The sequence below is a fragment of the Vulpes vulpes genome, chromosome 4, assembly GCF_048418805.1.
Source record: "Vulpes vulpes isolate BD-2025 chromosome 4, VulVul3, whole genome shotgun sequence".
NCBI classification, from domain to species: Eukaryota; Metazoa; Chordata; class Mammalia; order Carnivora; family Canidae; genus Vulpes; species Vulpes vulpes.
The window spans coordinates 35,467,228-35,484,194 of NC_132783.1; the positions used below are offsets into that span (position 1 = coordinate 35,467,228).

General features: G+C 38.2%; 1 protein-coding gene across 3 annotated transcripts in view; it reads right to left on the reverse strand.

Moving 5' to 3' along the window:
- The window catches only part of EGF (epidermal growth factor), a 93,910-nt gene that overhangs the window by 31,611 nt on the left and 45,332 nt on the right, over positions 1-16,967 (reverse strand). For all 3 annotated transcript variants that reach the window (XM_026017614.2, XM_072755482.1, XM_026017613.2), the window contains exons 8-13: positions 12,026-12,148; positions 11,012-11,137; positions 9,806-9,942; positions 7,376-7,524; positions 3,114-3,218; positions 1,649-1,872 (exon numbers count right to left, since the gene is read on the reverse strand). In XM_026017614.2, coding sequence (XP_025873399.2) covers positions 1,649-1,872; positions 3,114-3,218; positions 7,376-7,524; positions 9,806-9,942; positions 11,012-11,137; positions 12,026-12,148 — 864 coding nt within the window. The remainder of the gene's footprint in view (positions 1-1,648; positions 1,873-3,113; positions 3,219-7,375; positions 7,525-9,805; positions 9,943-11,011; positions 11,138-12,025; positions 12,149-16,967) is intronic.

Below are 16,967 nucleotides of genomic sequence, written 5' to 3' on the forward strand. Positions count from 1 at the left end.
GTTTAGCATATGGTATCTTTACATTCTGATTTGGATAATTCAAATCCCTTTATACCTCCATATAGCGAAGCTATAATTTCCCATTTATTTGGGTGATGTATTTTTTTAATAATATATGTCCCCACATCCCAGGCTCCAGGACTTCACAGGAACCGTTTTATTTTACTCTCTACTGTATCGCTACTTCCTAAAATGATTCAATAAATATCTGTTAAGTGCATGGGTGAATAAAGTCTATGATCTTAGATGGGCTTATGATTTATTGTAAAGTATACTTTTAATTTTCAAGGAAACTTGGAAGTATGCAAAATTTTCAGTTTTACTTATCATGACCTATTTAATGTATAATACAAATCTAGAAATTCATATCTTCTAAGCCAAAAAGAATGACAAAAATAAATATCTTATGCAGATTATTAGCTTCTTCATAAAAGAGATAGACTATATTTTTGTATCTTCTCAACCAACCAGTTTCTGAATCTCAGAAGCATCTTCAACATCTTTCTGGCTCTCCTGCTGATATTTAATCTATGACCAAATCCTCTAAATTTTTCGTTCATAGTAATTCTTTTTAATACTCTAATCCTCCATTCCACTTTGAAATGGCAATGTTCTATCTCAGGCTTTCATCAACTGTTGACTGGACAACTGTTGGAGTCTCCTGACTAATTTCCTTCTCTCCAGATTTCAATCCAACCCTTATACTGTTACTAAGGGTTACAGTGAGGTGCCAGTCTTATCATACACATTTCCTGCTCAAGAACATGCAACGGCTTCTGGTACATTCAGTATTTCACTCTCTGTCTTTTTAAAGGATTTATTTATTTATGAAAGTGAGAGCATGCGTGCGTGCACACGGGGAAGGAATGAGGGGAGGGGCAGAAGGGAAGCTGACTTCTCGCTGAGCAGGGAGCCCCACAGGGAGCTCACTTCCTGACCCACAGATGATGACCTGAGCTGAACCAATAGTTGTACACTTAACTGACTGAGGCACCCAGGCACCCCTAGTATTTCTCTCTCTCTCTCTTTTTAAAGATTTTATTTATTTATTCATGAGAGACATAGAGAGAGAGAAGCAGAGGGAGAGGCAGGCTCCATGCAGGGAGCCGGATGTGGGATTCAATCTCAGATCTCCAGGATCACGCCCTGGGCCCAAGGCAGGCGTTAAACCGTTGAGCCACCTAGGGATCCCCCAGTATTTCTCTGTTAACACTTAGCATAGACTATAGCATTTTAAATATATTTATGAACATACATGAAATCCCATGAAAAATCTGAAAATATAATAGGAAAGAAAACTATATTTATTAATCTTTGCCTAAAACATAAGAAATGACAACAACTGAACCAAGTTCTTATTCCTAGAGAAGTCGTAAATTTTTAATATTTTCATTCTGATTTTGGGAAATCTTGGCAAAAAGAAATGATTATTCATCACAATGTTTTACCCAGTATTCCAATGTGAAGGTAATCTTTGTAGCTCAGACATTCCCAAAGAAGTCTGTCTCCATATCTCTCTCACAGGTGAGTGTATGTGTGTGTGCGTGTGTGTGTGTGTGTGTGTGTGTGTGTGTCTAAACACACTTTTTATTTAACATGCATCAACACTCAGGTCAAGATGAAGAAATCACCCATCCCAAAGTCTCACCTACATCGTTCTGGGCAAGTCTTTGGCGTTTTGAACCATCCAGATTGGCCATCTCAATCACAGACAGCTTGGTATCACACCAGTACAATTTGTCAGTTACGTAATCAATCGTTATTCCACTGGGCCAGACCAGACCAGAACTAGCTATAACCAGTCGGCCAATGCCTTGAAGGGAAGAACTTTCAATTCGTGGATTAATCCCCATATCAGTCCAGAATAATCTCCTTTAATCAAGAAAGCATACAACAAATAAAATTGCATGCAAAAATTCTTCCATTCTTTCAACACTGAAAACATCAATGTAAAATCATTTTAGAATAAACTGAAGTAGTACACCAAGGAATATAGAAAGTATAACAGTGTACATCAGACAAATAATTCTCAATAGCAAAAATTATCTTTTTATGTAGAGCATCTTGGACAGGTAATGCTGAATTAAAGCTCAGATCATTGGATAAAGAAGAAATTATTAGTTTGAAAAATTGTACTATATTACCAAGTGAAAGTGTGTTCAAGAGCATATTCTTAAATTAGTGTTTCATGCTGCAGAAGGCAATAAAATCTTATTAGCCTGTTCCTTTGCTATGCATATGTAAAACTTACTATATATGTAAAATTACAGCATAAAGGAAATAGCATATTTATCTGTTATCTAGTTTCATACAATGTACTCAGTTAATTTGGTCGATTTTAAGTTCCATAAATCAGATGCTGAGGCACATTTTTTGAGGTCAATATGGTTCGTTATCTTTTATCCTAGTTTGTTTAGAGATGGTTACATTCTCACTTTTTAAATCACGTGGCTGGCTCCAAATCAATTACCAATTACTACCAATATATTATATCCCATCACCCTCATAAAATTCCCATTATAAATTAAATAGGGTTAGTTTTTAACCCTTGTTTTTTAACAACTAGGAAGGAATTCATTATTCTACTTAATTCTCTAAACCTGAACCAATGTTTGTCAACAATTATGTTACTAATTCACAATTAACAACACAGTCCTCTAATCTTTCGTGATTTCGTTTTCCAGTTGTCTAAATCTAGGAATGACCTATCATTAGAACTCATCCTATGATTTTTCTAAATATAATTCATAAACCATACAATCTAAATACCATACTTTGCTCAGGAAAGCAATAATATAGATTTTTAAAGGAAGTAGTTTCATGGGTTTGCATCTATAGCCCACTTCTTTTTTAAAAAATTAAATTTGCTTAAAAGGAAGGTTATCTGAATAACAAAATGTTTATGTAAGAATAGAAAGTCAAAAGACATAAATGGATGGGGAAGTCATGCTAGTTATATCATTTCTGAAAGTTTGAACTAATCTCATGGATTCTCTTGATTTCTGATTCCACTGAACACCTGAGATCTTAAGAAAAATTTTGAACACTAGTATATCAAACATGAACTGTCTCATGACCTCTATCAGCAAGTGCCTTATTTTCACAAAACTTACTTGGCCATTGGATGAACAGCAATTCCTCGTGGCTGAGAGATGTCCTCCTTGATGATTATCTCACGATGTTTTCCATTTAAATCACTCCCTTCAATAAGAGATTTTCTAAAATGCATGCAATATAAAGGAGCTTGTTATATCAACTTTAAATATCAACTTTTTAAACAAAAATACTCCTTTTTCCCTGTTACTTAGTGAAATGCACAAAGAGGCACTCTAAACCCACCTCCACCACATGTGTGCACACACATATACTCTCAACACAAGTCAGGACCATCACATGTGTACACACACACACACACACACACACACACATCAGGACATACATTCACAAATTCTATTTTTTTTAACACAGTCTTTCAATCAGCATCCCAATATTTATCCCACACAACTAAAATACACAGTGAAAGGATAAGGTAAGAGGGGACTGTGTCAGGGGTCTGGCAGGGACAAAGTCAGGAGCGTAAATACCACCAACCCTTTTTCTTCACAACATCCCAGCTCCTGCTGAACCCAGTGAAAGCCAGAGGGGGGGCTGTACTTCCTGGTCACAGATCAGAGGAAAGAGAGAGAGTAGGCCTCAAAGAGCCAAGAGACAGCCAGCATGAGGACAGCAGAAGGGAGATTTATGTTGACTTAATTTTCTTCCACATAATTCTAAGACAAATGGGAGTACTAAAATTATTATTTGCTCATCTTTACATTAAAAAAATAATAACCCTTTGGGTTCTGGCAGAGGAGAAAATCCTTGTTTTCTGGTTTTTCTATTTATTTGTTAGACTGACCTTCATTATCAAATAAATATTAACTGAGCACCTACTGTGTGTCGGAGATTGGCCTCAGCATTGGAGACGATAGTAAACAAAACCCTGTCTTTGTCCTTATAGAGCTTAGAGTTTGGCAGGAGGAGAGGGAATTCTAGTATAGAGAATGTTAACAACGCAAGTGGCAGACCCAGGGCAGATGCTTTAGTCCAGCACACTCTCACCCTGTATACTAACCTGGGATTCCAAGCAGCATCCAGAAGCAGGTAGGACCACAGGCTGAGGGGAGAAGAAGAACCTCCCCTCCCTACCATGTGGTGTCTGCTCAGCCTGCTTCCCTAGCAAACTAGAAAGTATGGTTATTTTTAATTCATTCAACAAACATCCGGAAGGGCCTAGCCCTTGTTCTTGTGGGCCTTCCCAGAAACACAGGGCAGTACTATTCCCCTTTCCCTATTCTACTAAGCACTAAGGAAGTCTCTGGGTGATTTATCCAACTGTGGTTTCAAGCACCTGGTGGGGAAGAGGCTTCATAGATTCCTCCTCATAGTTTTTATGAAGGAGAGAAAGCAAAGGTAAAATTGGCTCAGGGCTTATGCTGGCCAAGGACACTTTACAAACCACCAACTCAGGGCAGTGGATAATTTGAAGCCATTTGTACTCCTGTGCCACTTTTAAAGGATAATTCTATTCCCAGATGAAGTGATCATCGGGAAGGTACTGCCGGGTGGAAGATATTTTTGAATTCGATGTGTCAAATTCACTCAATCACAACTGTCATTGAGCCTGTCCCTTGGTGGGAGGGAAGGAATTCTGAGGCCACTTGCTTGTGACCAGGGGGGATAAAACTGTCAATTCTGGTTTCACTGTTACATCATCTCTGAATTCTTACTGTTTTGAGCAGGAGTGAAATGATGAGAATCAAGAGTGACATAAGCTCCTGAATCTGGAGCTGTCTTAGGTAGGATTGCTGGAATTTACTTTCAAAGCTCCCCAAGGGGTTCACCCAATAATACACGTCTATTTGATTCAGCAGAAAACAAATCCCTAACTCCAGTGTCGGTAATGAGAAAGCAAAGACGAGCACAGATATTTGGGTGCATAGGAGTTCAAGCATGACCCTTGATCTAGTGGAGCATCTTTCTCTTTTTATCCATGATCTAATTGGCCTGGATGCCACTGGCATGCTCCAAAACCCACCCTGTTTCCAGCATAGCAGTTGTCCATCTGGAACCCTAAAAGAGTGATTTATTCCACCTGGTAGGTATCAATCATGAGCAAACATATGTTTTTACCCTCCTGATTCACTTTTACTGGGCTTTTGACTTTAAGAATCAGGATTCCTCAATGCTAAATAATAGTATTGCCAGTGGAATTATCAATTAGCTTCCTTCCTATTGTAGATGTTAATTTGAATCTGTCTTTTCCTCAGCCAATATAAACTGTAAGCATCCACTCTGGCTCTTTTAACTGGTTAAAAGTTACCATATAATCTAAAATCATGAACTTGGAATCTCAGTTATTTAAATCCAATTTCTAGCTAATATCAAGGTTTTCAAGCTATAAACCTCTCATTTCCAGACAAATTAAAGGTTTTCTTTTTAACAGCTGCTGTTAGAGGGAAGAGGACTTAGAAGGGCTTGTTATTACTGAAGCCAATGAACTAGGGAATTTGAGGTCTGACTCTCTGGGACACGGAGGTGTGTGACTAGCTTCTGAAGGCATTGCCTTGCTGGAGGTACCATGAGGCCATAATCAAATGTTGTTAAAATTAAAGGTGCTGTGCAAATGTGGGAAATATGAGGAGACCTGGCTCCTCAGAGAGACCAAGAGCGGCTCACATCTGCTGTCCTGATCAACGTTTACCCTTCGGAGAACAACCATGGACAAGCTCTGTTATTATGCACAGCTGACATTTTAAAATGTCCTTTTAAGTAGGTTCAACACAGAAGAGGTTGCTATTATGATTTTTATCATTACTACAACTGAAATTCCAGATCTACCTTTTGCTGGCTGCTTGCCATTGGGAAAGGTACCTTCCTCTTTAATTCCCAATTTTTTAATCTTTAAATTGGGGATAAGAAAACTTACCTTTTTTGGGATTCATAGTGTTATGGATATAAAGCTATTAGCACAATGTCTAGTGCATTTCAGTTATTCAATAAATGGATATCCAAAGAATAAAGGAATAAAAGTATGTTTATGTAAACCAAAATGAATGAATGAATGAAAATATACTTACCCTGGACATAAAAGTACCATGTTATTGATAACTGCACACCACTGTACAGTTGGCTCATTTTTAAAACACCATTTGTTTCCCATGTTTCTAGGACATAGAAAACCTACCCCCAAGCATATAAACCTGTTCCCTGGGACCTCTCCTTCTGAATTGGGACCGCTAATTTCATAGAGATGAACTCCTAGGTGAACTCCTAATTCTATCATCTTCTTTTACTTTAACTCAGTTGCATAAGTTGGCTACCATTACACTCTATGGCTTAAGTTATTCTGAGAAAACATGCTAGAGCACAGAGAATTTAAACACTATCTTGTGACAGCTGCCTATACTCTGTGGTTAGCTATCTCTCTTGGAAGCAAGGAGAGGGCTCCCATTAGCACACATAGGAGCACCCACTTCCTTCCTTCACCCTCCTCCTACCACCACCACTCCTGGGGCTCACACAGGCCATACATACACCAAATGCAACTGCCCCTCCTACAGCCCTAAAAGCATTACCCCCAGGGTGGCAGACACATCAGAGTTGTTGTTCTGTTCTGTTCTTTCCCACATAAGGGAAAGTAGACCATCTCTCCAATCTTGTGAGGACTTTGCTCACAACTCCCATGTGAAGTCTTGCTCCCTCCTTCATGCTCATTCACAGGGAGAGAGAAGGTGAATTCCGGTCTCTAAAATGAGGGGGGTTGGGCTACTTGATTCCTGGAACCTCTTCCAAAGCTCCCTCTGGGTGTGGACACACTTCATTTAGCAATTATTTATGCCCAGCCTTATTTATATATCTCTTGTACTGATATGTAGGACAAGCATTTGTACTGTTTTTTTTTTTTTTCTGGGTCCACGTGCCTTAGCTCCCTGGCTAAACTATGAGCTTACTGCAAAGATGGACACTCCTCAGGCTTCTTTGCATCTCCATTACCCAGGATAGGGCCTTATCCATATCAAAAAATTGATTGTATTCAGACAGTCTTTGCATTTCTCCGATTACCACAGCCTACAGTGCAAAAACACATGTTGCTTTCTTGGTCCTCACCATTCTCCCTTGGATATAGATCCAGTCTTGATGAGAAGAGAACATCCTGCTTGGTAGTGTGGAGAAAGTGGAGGGAAAATGGACAGTGTTAGGGGCATCTTTCCTCCAGTCCCACCCAAGTGCCCAGCAATATTTTCTTGGGTTCAAAGTAGAGGATGAGGCCAGCGGTATTACCTATGCCATCACTCCCATCCCACGTGGCTTAAAACTAAAGGAGGAAGCATACCCTCTGTCTGTCCAGTAGAATTTACGGTCAATCCAATCTATGGCAAGACCTTCTGGCACATCCACTGCTTCCTCAATAAGCCTTTCTCGCTGGGAACCGTCCATGTTAGCTCTCTCTATCCACTTCAGGGCTGTATGGGCAAAGTATATCTACAAAAAAAGAACATAGGCATTTCTGTCAGATTTGTTTTTAAAAATTCATGTGGAATATATATAAACACGGTTATTAAATCTTCAGATCATATAGTGTAATCATTAAGAGCTTGGCTTTGGAGATAGACACAGTTGCAAATTGGATTCCACCTTCTACCTCTGCTGCTTCCCAGATGTGTGTAAACATAAGCAAGTTCCTCCATGTCTCAGACCTTCAGTGTCCTCATTGGTTAAATGCGGATAATATTAAACTAAAAAGGAGTTATATATACACGTGTGTGTGTGTGTGTGTGTGTGTGTGTGTGTGTGTGTGTGTGTGGTCCTGTAGCCCTGTGCCTAGCACACATTTCTATTGCTACTGGGTAATTTATTAATCTTTGATAATTGGTCAATAACAAAGCCATTGTACTTAAACTCTAATGGGTTCTACAGCCTGAAAGGGAGCTATGATGAGCAGTTTAGTGGGGGCTACAAGCCAGGCTGTATCTTCTGCTGTTCAATCTGCGGACTACACTTCACTGCAAGCCTGGACTTACAGGTCCCTCTCCTGGTTTGGGCCCTTCTTTGTTTAATTGCGTTGGCCAAGTCATTAACCTTAATTTTTCTTTACTGTAAAAATGACAAAGTCTAGATATTTGCTAAAGTTTCTTTGATCTCTGGCCATATTGAATTTCATTTTAATTAATCCACCTTGGTCAACAGAACCTAACTTGCAGGTGCAAAGCTCTTTTTTTAAGTCTCCTATGCAGACTAGCAAACAGATACAAGAATTTTGTGAGAGTTTTAAAAACAGCTGTGGGTCAGCTGACAACTTAATGATGGCATTGGTGGAATTTTAACTGAGTATGTATATGTACATAAACCTATAATAAATGATGAGAATGTTCACACAATGGAAATTTATTAACTAGTGGATTATCATCTTTGTAGATAAAACAGAAAAGGTTTTATTCCATAATACAAAAATGGGTACTTCTCCTATTAAAAAACACTAAGCTAGAGCTCTTCTCAAACTCAAATGTGCATGCGAATCATCTGCAAATCTTGTTAAAATGGAGATTCTGCTTCAGGGGTCAGAGGTAGAGCCTGGGAGTCTGCAATTCTAACAAGTTCCAGGTGATGTTGATGCTGCCAGTCCAAGGACCACAGTTCGATGAGCAAGAGCAAGAGAACTTAACCAGGGAAATGAAAAACAGCCACATGACTGTAAGTTCATTCTGGGTCTAATGCTGACTGTGTTGAGGGAAAACAAAACAAAACAAAACAAAATTAGTTTGGTAATAGATGAATCTTGAACTGACTTTTTTCTATTAATTGTTTCTTTCTATAAATACAATTCTTCCATGGAGTCCAATAGATTCAGTTCAAGGAAAAGAAAGAAGGATTTTTTTTTTGCTAGTGTTTGAGTATGAAACTTCTATTTGCAAAAATAGTTATATTTGGCTATCAATCCATAGCAATTACACACAGAATCAATCTGCTTCACTCTGTCTCTTTTGACCATTTACCAGACTGCTTCAAAGCAGGAAGATAGAAAAATACAAAGTTTAAAATCCTAGAAATTAATGCACTATCTAGTAATAACTAATTAACTAATAACTATGTATATTTATAATTACCATGTGATTAACCTCCAGAAGACACCATAACATCTTGTTTTAAGTACATGCTAACTGAGGACAAATATAACCCAACCAACCTCTCACTCCTTCTGCTATCCGCAAATACCTAAAAAACTATTTATGGCAGTCCTCCTGAGTGTACAGCACTGTGCTAGCCTTCCAGACTCATCTCCAAAGAGAAGCTAAATTTAAGATCCTGCTCAACCAGGGATCCCTGGTGGCTCAGCAGTTCAGCACCTGCCTTTGGCCCAGGGTGTGATCCTGGAGTCCCAGGATCGAGTCCCATGTCAGGCTCCCTGCATGGAGCCTGCTTCTCCCTCTGCCTGTGTCTCTGCCTCTCATTCTCCCTCTCTCTCTCTCCTTCTCTCTCTCTCTATCATGAATAAATAAATAAAATCTTTAAAAAATAAAGATCCTGCTCAAACATTCTCAATAAAATGATTGAATCACTGTAAGGACTAGGATAAGGTTATGAGAATAAGAGTGTCCTTGAAATTTCCCAAATTACGCTCCAGTGTCTGTATGTACATTTTTCTATGCCTATTCATTATGAGCTTAGCACAGGATTTTCAAGTAGCTCAGGTCATCTGTTAGGATAAAATCCTCTACTCTGCCCTTAAAGCATAGCCACATCTGTTCAAGTGACAATACCATACCTTATTTTCCACAGGGTCGTGATCAAGGGCAAAAACCATTCCCATTTGCTGGCTGAGCAGGGTTCCATAATCTGTTCCATCAAAATGCATGTGTCGAATATCTTGAGAATTGGCAAACAGCAAAAATGGTTGTGGTCCTGTTAACCAAATTCAAGTATGACTGTATTTAAAATATGCCTTGGAACCCGATAAGCACTTCTGACTTTTCCTTTTCACTGTATCCTCTTTCTACAGTTTTTGCCTTCTTAATTTCCCATCAAATGTGGTATAGGTTAAGACAGTCAAGAAGATTTCTTCTATGAGGCGATATTTTACCAGAATTCCATTTTACTGGATTCCCCTCTGCCTGCTTTTAAAATGCAAATTACTTATAAAAAGAGCCAGCATTAAATAGCTAACCCCACAGCTAGATGATGCAAGTCTTAGTCCCATAATCTCCTTGCTTCACACATATAGAAACATCTTAATATTAGCAGATTATACAAATTCATGTCCAAATAAATACCATTCTCTGACCTGGGTACTTCTGAAAGGGAGGCATGATTATTCGGGTTAATAACAAGACCTCTGATAATTTTCAGAGCTCAGATTATGCTATATTCACTAACGCCCTAGGAAGTTAAGAGTCATGGGCTCTAAATTAAACTCTTCAGGCTCATCATTATGTCATCTCAGATTACAAGCATAATCAACCTAGGAGAGATAACATCAATTTGGTATAAATCTAGGAATCCAAGGCTGCTGAAAGACTAAGAGATGTAATATCAGAAGATGAAAAAATTATTCAAGCATTCAGCAACATATTAAATTTTGACATAAAAAGGACAGATTTTGTCAAAGTATTATGATAGTTACATTCACTGGAGAGATGAAAATCAAATCAATCAACAAATATTTATTAAACACTTCTAAACTATAAAGTGTTTTAAGACTATTCTGGTCGTGATTTTCGCATATACTGGAATGCCATACTAAATGTCATGACAAATCTTTGCTGAGTACTAGTAAACTTAAAGACATTCCTCAAAAACATGATTTTTGTGATTCTTATTTATATTTACAATGTTATTTGTTTTCTATTTCCAAAAACAAAAAGTCAGACATTCTACTCAGAAGCCAAAAGCAACGTAACTCTCCATTTTTCTAAATAAAATGTTTCACATAATCTTTTTGCAGCGACACACTTTCAAAGTCCACAGCACTAACCTGATGCTGCACAGCTTTGTTTGTCCAGTTGTAGGTCATACCCAGGAAAGCAACCACATTCCCAGGATACTGGGCTGAGAGGGAGGCAGAGCTGGCTACATCCACCATTATCAGGTGATGAACAGCCTACAAAAACAAGCACTTGTTAATGATGCATTCAAAAATAAAACAATTTTTCATCAAAATAGTGAGTGAACTAAGTATATGTTGATTTTTAAAATCATTTCCAGAATCTTGTATACTGCTGCAATCAAATTTATTTTTCAGAGACTAGGAGCAAAATGTCATCATATGCCATTTTCCTATAACCCCATGTCTTGAATGTTAACCCTTCACAACCCAGCAACCCTTGGCCTCTGTACTATCACTGAGTTTGAAAAACAAGTGTACTGACAGTAGAATAAAAAATTTATTTTGATGAGTTTGACAGCTGGTCTAATTCTTGCAAGTGAGTAATGTATTTTTTTCTCACATATATTTCTGGCCCTGTGATTTTTTTTTTTTTGCTTTCTTTATTTAAAAAAAAAGCCACACATAACTTTATGCTAATTTTAAGTTATATCCAGCCCTCTATATGCTTAAATCTCTATGAAGATAAAAGTAGAGAGGCATTAATTCGCTACAAGGAATAAACTAAAGACTCTACATCCATCATCTTGTTCAATGCTGGCCACAAATCCAGGAGGCAGGTCTACTAACTTCTACAGATGAAAAAAAAATGAAACTAAGGGAGGGCAAGTAACCAGTCCAAAATAACACTGCTTGTAACAGGTAATGAATGCTACCTCAGAGCTGTCTAACTCCAAAGCCCTTGCTCATAACCACCAAGCTATGCTGTCTAAAAGCAAAAAACACACAAATAAAAACCTGACAAAAATCTACATACTATTCTGCTGCACCAATATCTTTTCAAGTATAATGTTGGAAAGTCTCTTCTACATTATAACAAAGATCAATCTTTAGGTGTCACTCAGAAAGTTTGTTTTCAAACAAACAAAAAGTAAATAAACTTACCACTACATGTTTTTCCATCTGCCTCAAGCACTGAGCCTTCAGGACAGAAACATATGGGACCATCTGATGTCAGAACACAGTCATGGCTACATTTAGATGTATTGCTCGGACAGGCAATTAATTCTAATCATTGAAGCATAAGGTCAAGATTAGTGTTAAGTCAGATTTGTGGAAATTTAGCAAAATCAACTGCTAAAAATGCTACACTCAAAAGAGTAAGTTAATGACATTTCATAAAGACATTTATGAAATGCTGTGGTAAGGGTGATGTAAAAATACAGAAAATTCTCAAATCTAAAAAATTAAAGAAAGACTTCTCTTTTTGGCAAATGATTCTAGCTTCCTCTATGTTTCTTCTATGTCAAATAATATTTTCAAAGTTATTAATCATCAAAATTCCAAAATATTTTAAATGTAACTTAGCCAAATGATTTGCAAGTTCATCTGGAAAACTAATTGTATACGTAAAAAAACTAAGAACATGGTATGAGTGTGGTTAGGTGTAGGAAGAGAGTGAGGCTCTTAACAAATATCAAAATGTATCATAAAGGAGCATTAACTAAATAAGTGCAGGTATAGACAGAAAAGATAATAGAACCAGAGAGAAAGCTCATTTTAGAAAAAGACTCAGGTATGTATAAGAATGTAGTATATGATAAATGTATTTTTTAAAGATTTGTTTATTTATTTGAGAGAGAGAGCTTGCATGCATGTGCACACACAAGTTGCAGGAGAGGCAGAGGAGGAGAAATCTTCAACTAGACTCTCCATTGAGTGTGGAGCCTGATGTAAACCCACAAGCCATGAGATCATATGACCTGCGCCAAAACCAAGAGTCAGATGCTTAACCAACTGAGCTACCCCGATGCCCCTGTGGTAAAGGTATTTTAAATCATTGATCATATGAATGATCATCGAACATGGCACAGAAGTAACTGAGAAATGATTTGAAAAGTTACATCCCTACCTTACACCATACATCAAAATAAATTACAAGAAAATCAAAGATTAAAATATAAAATACATGTACTATAGAGGTCTTAGAAGTTTTTAAAATCTCATAATCAAATGAGATTATGCATGTCACATAGTATATTCCATAACACATTAACATCATGCACTTAAGTATATTTGCCAACTGGTAAATTACATGGTATTAGAAGGGAAAGATCCAGAGACAGGAACAAATGTAGTGGGTAATTTCATTACCATTACCCATGGTAAATTCATTACCATCCATCTATTTTTAAATGCCTTAAATGTCATAAGCACTTACCACACTCAGACTGATCTATTCATCATCATCTCTGGAACAGGGCTAGACAATGCATATGGTCTTAAATATTAATTTCTACTTAGCTATGTTAGTAGATTCAATAAGAAACCTATAAGAAGGTACTAGAGTATGTAATCTTAAACTGAAAGTGGGCATGTCCATATAAATTTATACTTTATTTCTCTCTTTAAAAAGTGTTTTTCTGGCTCTGATGGCCTAAAAGGCTAGACACACTGACTAACCTAGTAGTAGCAGATTATGTTCTCTAAATATAATTTTCTCATTAAAAAGAAGTATCATTCTTTAAGAAATTGCTAATGCCAGGTCTAGAACATAGAATATATAAGATAAGCCTGGAAAATATATCCTACGAGATAACAAGGAAACTATTGAAGACTACTGGGGCCTTTGAAGAAGCTCCCACTGGCCAACAAGAAATAACTTGCTCATTGGTAAGGATAATAACTACAATAGGTTGAGCCATATTAAAACATGTTAAAAATCCATGACTCCATAGTAATATTTAATTTTTGAAAACACTCTTCTTTGGAAAGTGTTAAGGAATAATATAGTTTACTTATATAAATAAAAAAGAAGAAGAAAAATCCAACATTTATTCTGCCTTTAACGTAAGAATTATATCTTGAGGTAACCAAAAAGTTAATGAGCAAAGTGCTCTTTATGAAGTACAACTAAAACTAAATAATACAACTAGATATCACCATTTGAAACCCTTGGTGAAGTAATGAATCTAGGATATTATTGTTAATGCTGCTACAACCATTCATTGAAAGACTGTTGGACTCTTTCTCAATTTCAACTACCTTAGTGGCTGTTCTTGTTTGGAAACTGTCCTATACCTAAGGCAGGAAGATGGTGGCTTCACAGCACATGAAAAAGTTGCTGGAGTAGATCAACTCTAGGCTCAAACTCATTATGAAGAGTGGAAAGTACAGACTGCAATACAAGAAAACTCTGAAATGATTAGACAAGACAAACAAAACTGGTCATCCTCACTAGCCACTGTTGCCCAGCCTTGCAGAAATCTACAGTAGAGTACTGTACCATGTTGGCCCAAACTGGTGTCCATCACTAGAGTGGTAATAACATTAAATTAGGCACAGCATGTGGAAAATATCAGAGAGTATACACACTAGCTGTTACTCATCCAGTTGATTTTGATATCATTAAAAATATGCCCAAACAGGGGATCCCTGGGTGGCGCAGCGGTTTGGCGCCTGCCTTTGGCCCGGGCGCGATCCTGGAGACCCGGGATCGAATCCCACGTCGGGCTCCCGGTGCATGGAGCCTGTTTCTCCCTCTGCCTGTGTCTCTGCCTCTCTCTCTCTCTCTGTGTGTGTGTGACTATCATAAATAAATAAATAAATAAATGCCCAAACAACTTCCATGGAGGGTGTCAGAGTAGGAAGATACTAAGCTCACCTCATCCCATGGATAAATCTAGATAACACCCACATCAGTGTAAATAACCCAGAAAACAACCTGGAGACTGGCAGAAAAAAACTGTCCACAGCTCGTTGTAGGGACATGGCTAGGACCCAAAGTGACATGGCAAGACATACCTTGGGAGGAAGTGCCAATCCACGCACAAAGAATGGAGAAGAGCAGACCCTCACCCCAGGCTCCCCATCCCAGGCATGGGGGGAGCCACACTGGGAAGATGAAGTACCATAACATTTAGCTATGAAAACCAGAGAGGCTTGGCTCAAACAGCAGGACCTTTAAATACCAGTGAGCTCAGCTGAAGCTGAATCCCCACCCTTGAGGAGACAGCACAACAAAGAGCAAACTGAGATACAGCATAGAAGCAGCAGTTAGAAAAACACCTGGAGTATAAAAAAAGGAGATTTATTTACTAATCTCAAAATGTTCACTAGAGGGGAAAGGATCTTTAGGAGACTTCCCCAGGAACAAAAGAGCTGGCTCATGCTATTTCTCTCCCCCACCCCTGGCCCAGATACACAGACACCTATGGGAATCAGTAGTGCCAACACTCTCCACCTAGCTCACTAACAATACATCCTGCCCCCACGCTCTCCTGTAGACCCCTATTGCATCTAACCTGTCCTAAGCAAGAGTTCTCCAAAGTGGCTCCACAAGATTGGCATAATGCAAAGAGCCGCATCAGAGGCCAGCACCACTCAAAAGTGACTCCTGTGCTGGGGAGAAGGGAAGATAACCACACACATGTTTGACTGCAACTCGGGATAGACATCAAGTCTGACTGCGAGCCCCAGCCACCACTGAAAGCCTCTCAGGAGACAAACATAGGGAGAGTACCCTGCAGTTTGGTGCAGTCACAGCCCTGGCAAACATCTGTTATGACTCAACTCAAGGCCAAAGTGGTCCCAGACTGACCCATTAATAACACAGGGGCCAAGGATGTCCACTCACGATTTTTATTCAACATAATACTGGAAATCCTAGCCATAGCAACTAGGCAACACAAAGAAATAAAAAGTATCCAAATTGGTAAGGAAGATGACTCTCACTATTTGTAGATGACATGATACTACAGAGGAAAACCCTAAAGACTCCACCAAAAAGCTATTAGAACTGATAAGTGAATTCAGTAAAGTCACAGAACACAAAATCGATCTACAGAAATATCCTACATTCCTATACACTAATAATGAAGCCACAGAAAGTGAAATTAAAAAAAAATCCCATATACAATACCACCAAAACAATAAGATATTAAGGAATAAATTTAACCAAAGAAGTGAGAAGCCTGTACCCTAACCACTATAAAACACTGATAAAACAAATTCAAGATGACACAAATAAATGGAAAGATATTCCATGCTTATGGATTGGAAGAACCGATATTGCTAAAATGTCTATGCTACTCACCCAAAGCAATCTACTGATTTAATGTAACCCTTATCAAAATATCAATAGCATTTTTCATAGAACTAAACTAAAACAAATAATCCTAACATTTGTAGGGAAACACTAAATACTGAATAGCCAAAGAAACTTTGAAAAAGAAAAGCAAAACTGGAGGTATCACAATCCCAGGTTTCAAGATGTATTACAAAACTGTAGTAATCAAAACAATGTGGTTCCGGCACAAATATAGACACATAGATTAACAGAACAGAATAGAGAGCCCAGAAATAAGCTCACAATTATATTGTCAGCAATCTTCAACAAGGAGTCAAGAATATGCAATGGGAAAAAGACAGTCTCTTTAACAAATGGTGTTAGGAAAACTGGATAGTTACTTGTAAAGGAATGAAACTAGACCACTCTCTTTCGCCATCCACAAAAATAAACTCAAGATAGATTAAAGAACTAAACATAAGACCTGAAGCCATAAAAATCCTTAAAGAGAACACTCTCAGTAATTTTTCTGAAATTGGCCATAGCAATGTCTAAATATGTCTCCTAAGGCAAGGAAAACAAAAGCAAAAATAACTTCTTGGTACTACATCAAATGAAAAAGTCTCTGAACAGCAAGGGAGGCAATCAATGAAACAAAAAGACAGGGATCCCTGGGTGGTGCAGCGGTTTAGCGCCTGCCTTTGGCCCAGGGCGCGATCCTGGAGACCCGGGATCGAATCCCACGTCAGGCTCCCGGTGCATGGAGCCTGCTTCTCCCTCTGCCTATGTATCTGCCTCTCTCTCTCTCTCTCTCTCTCT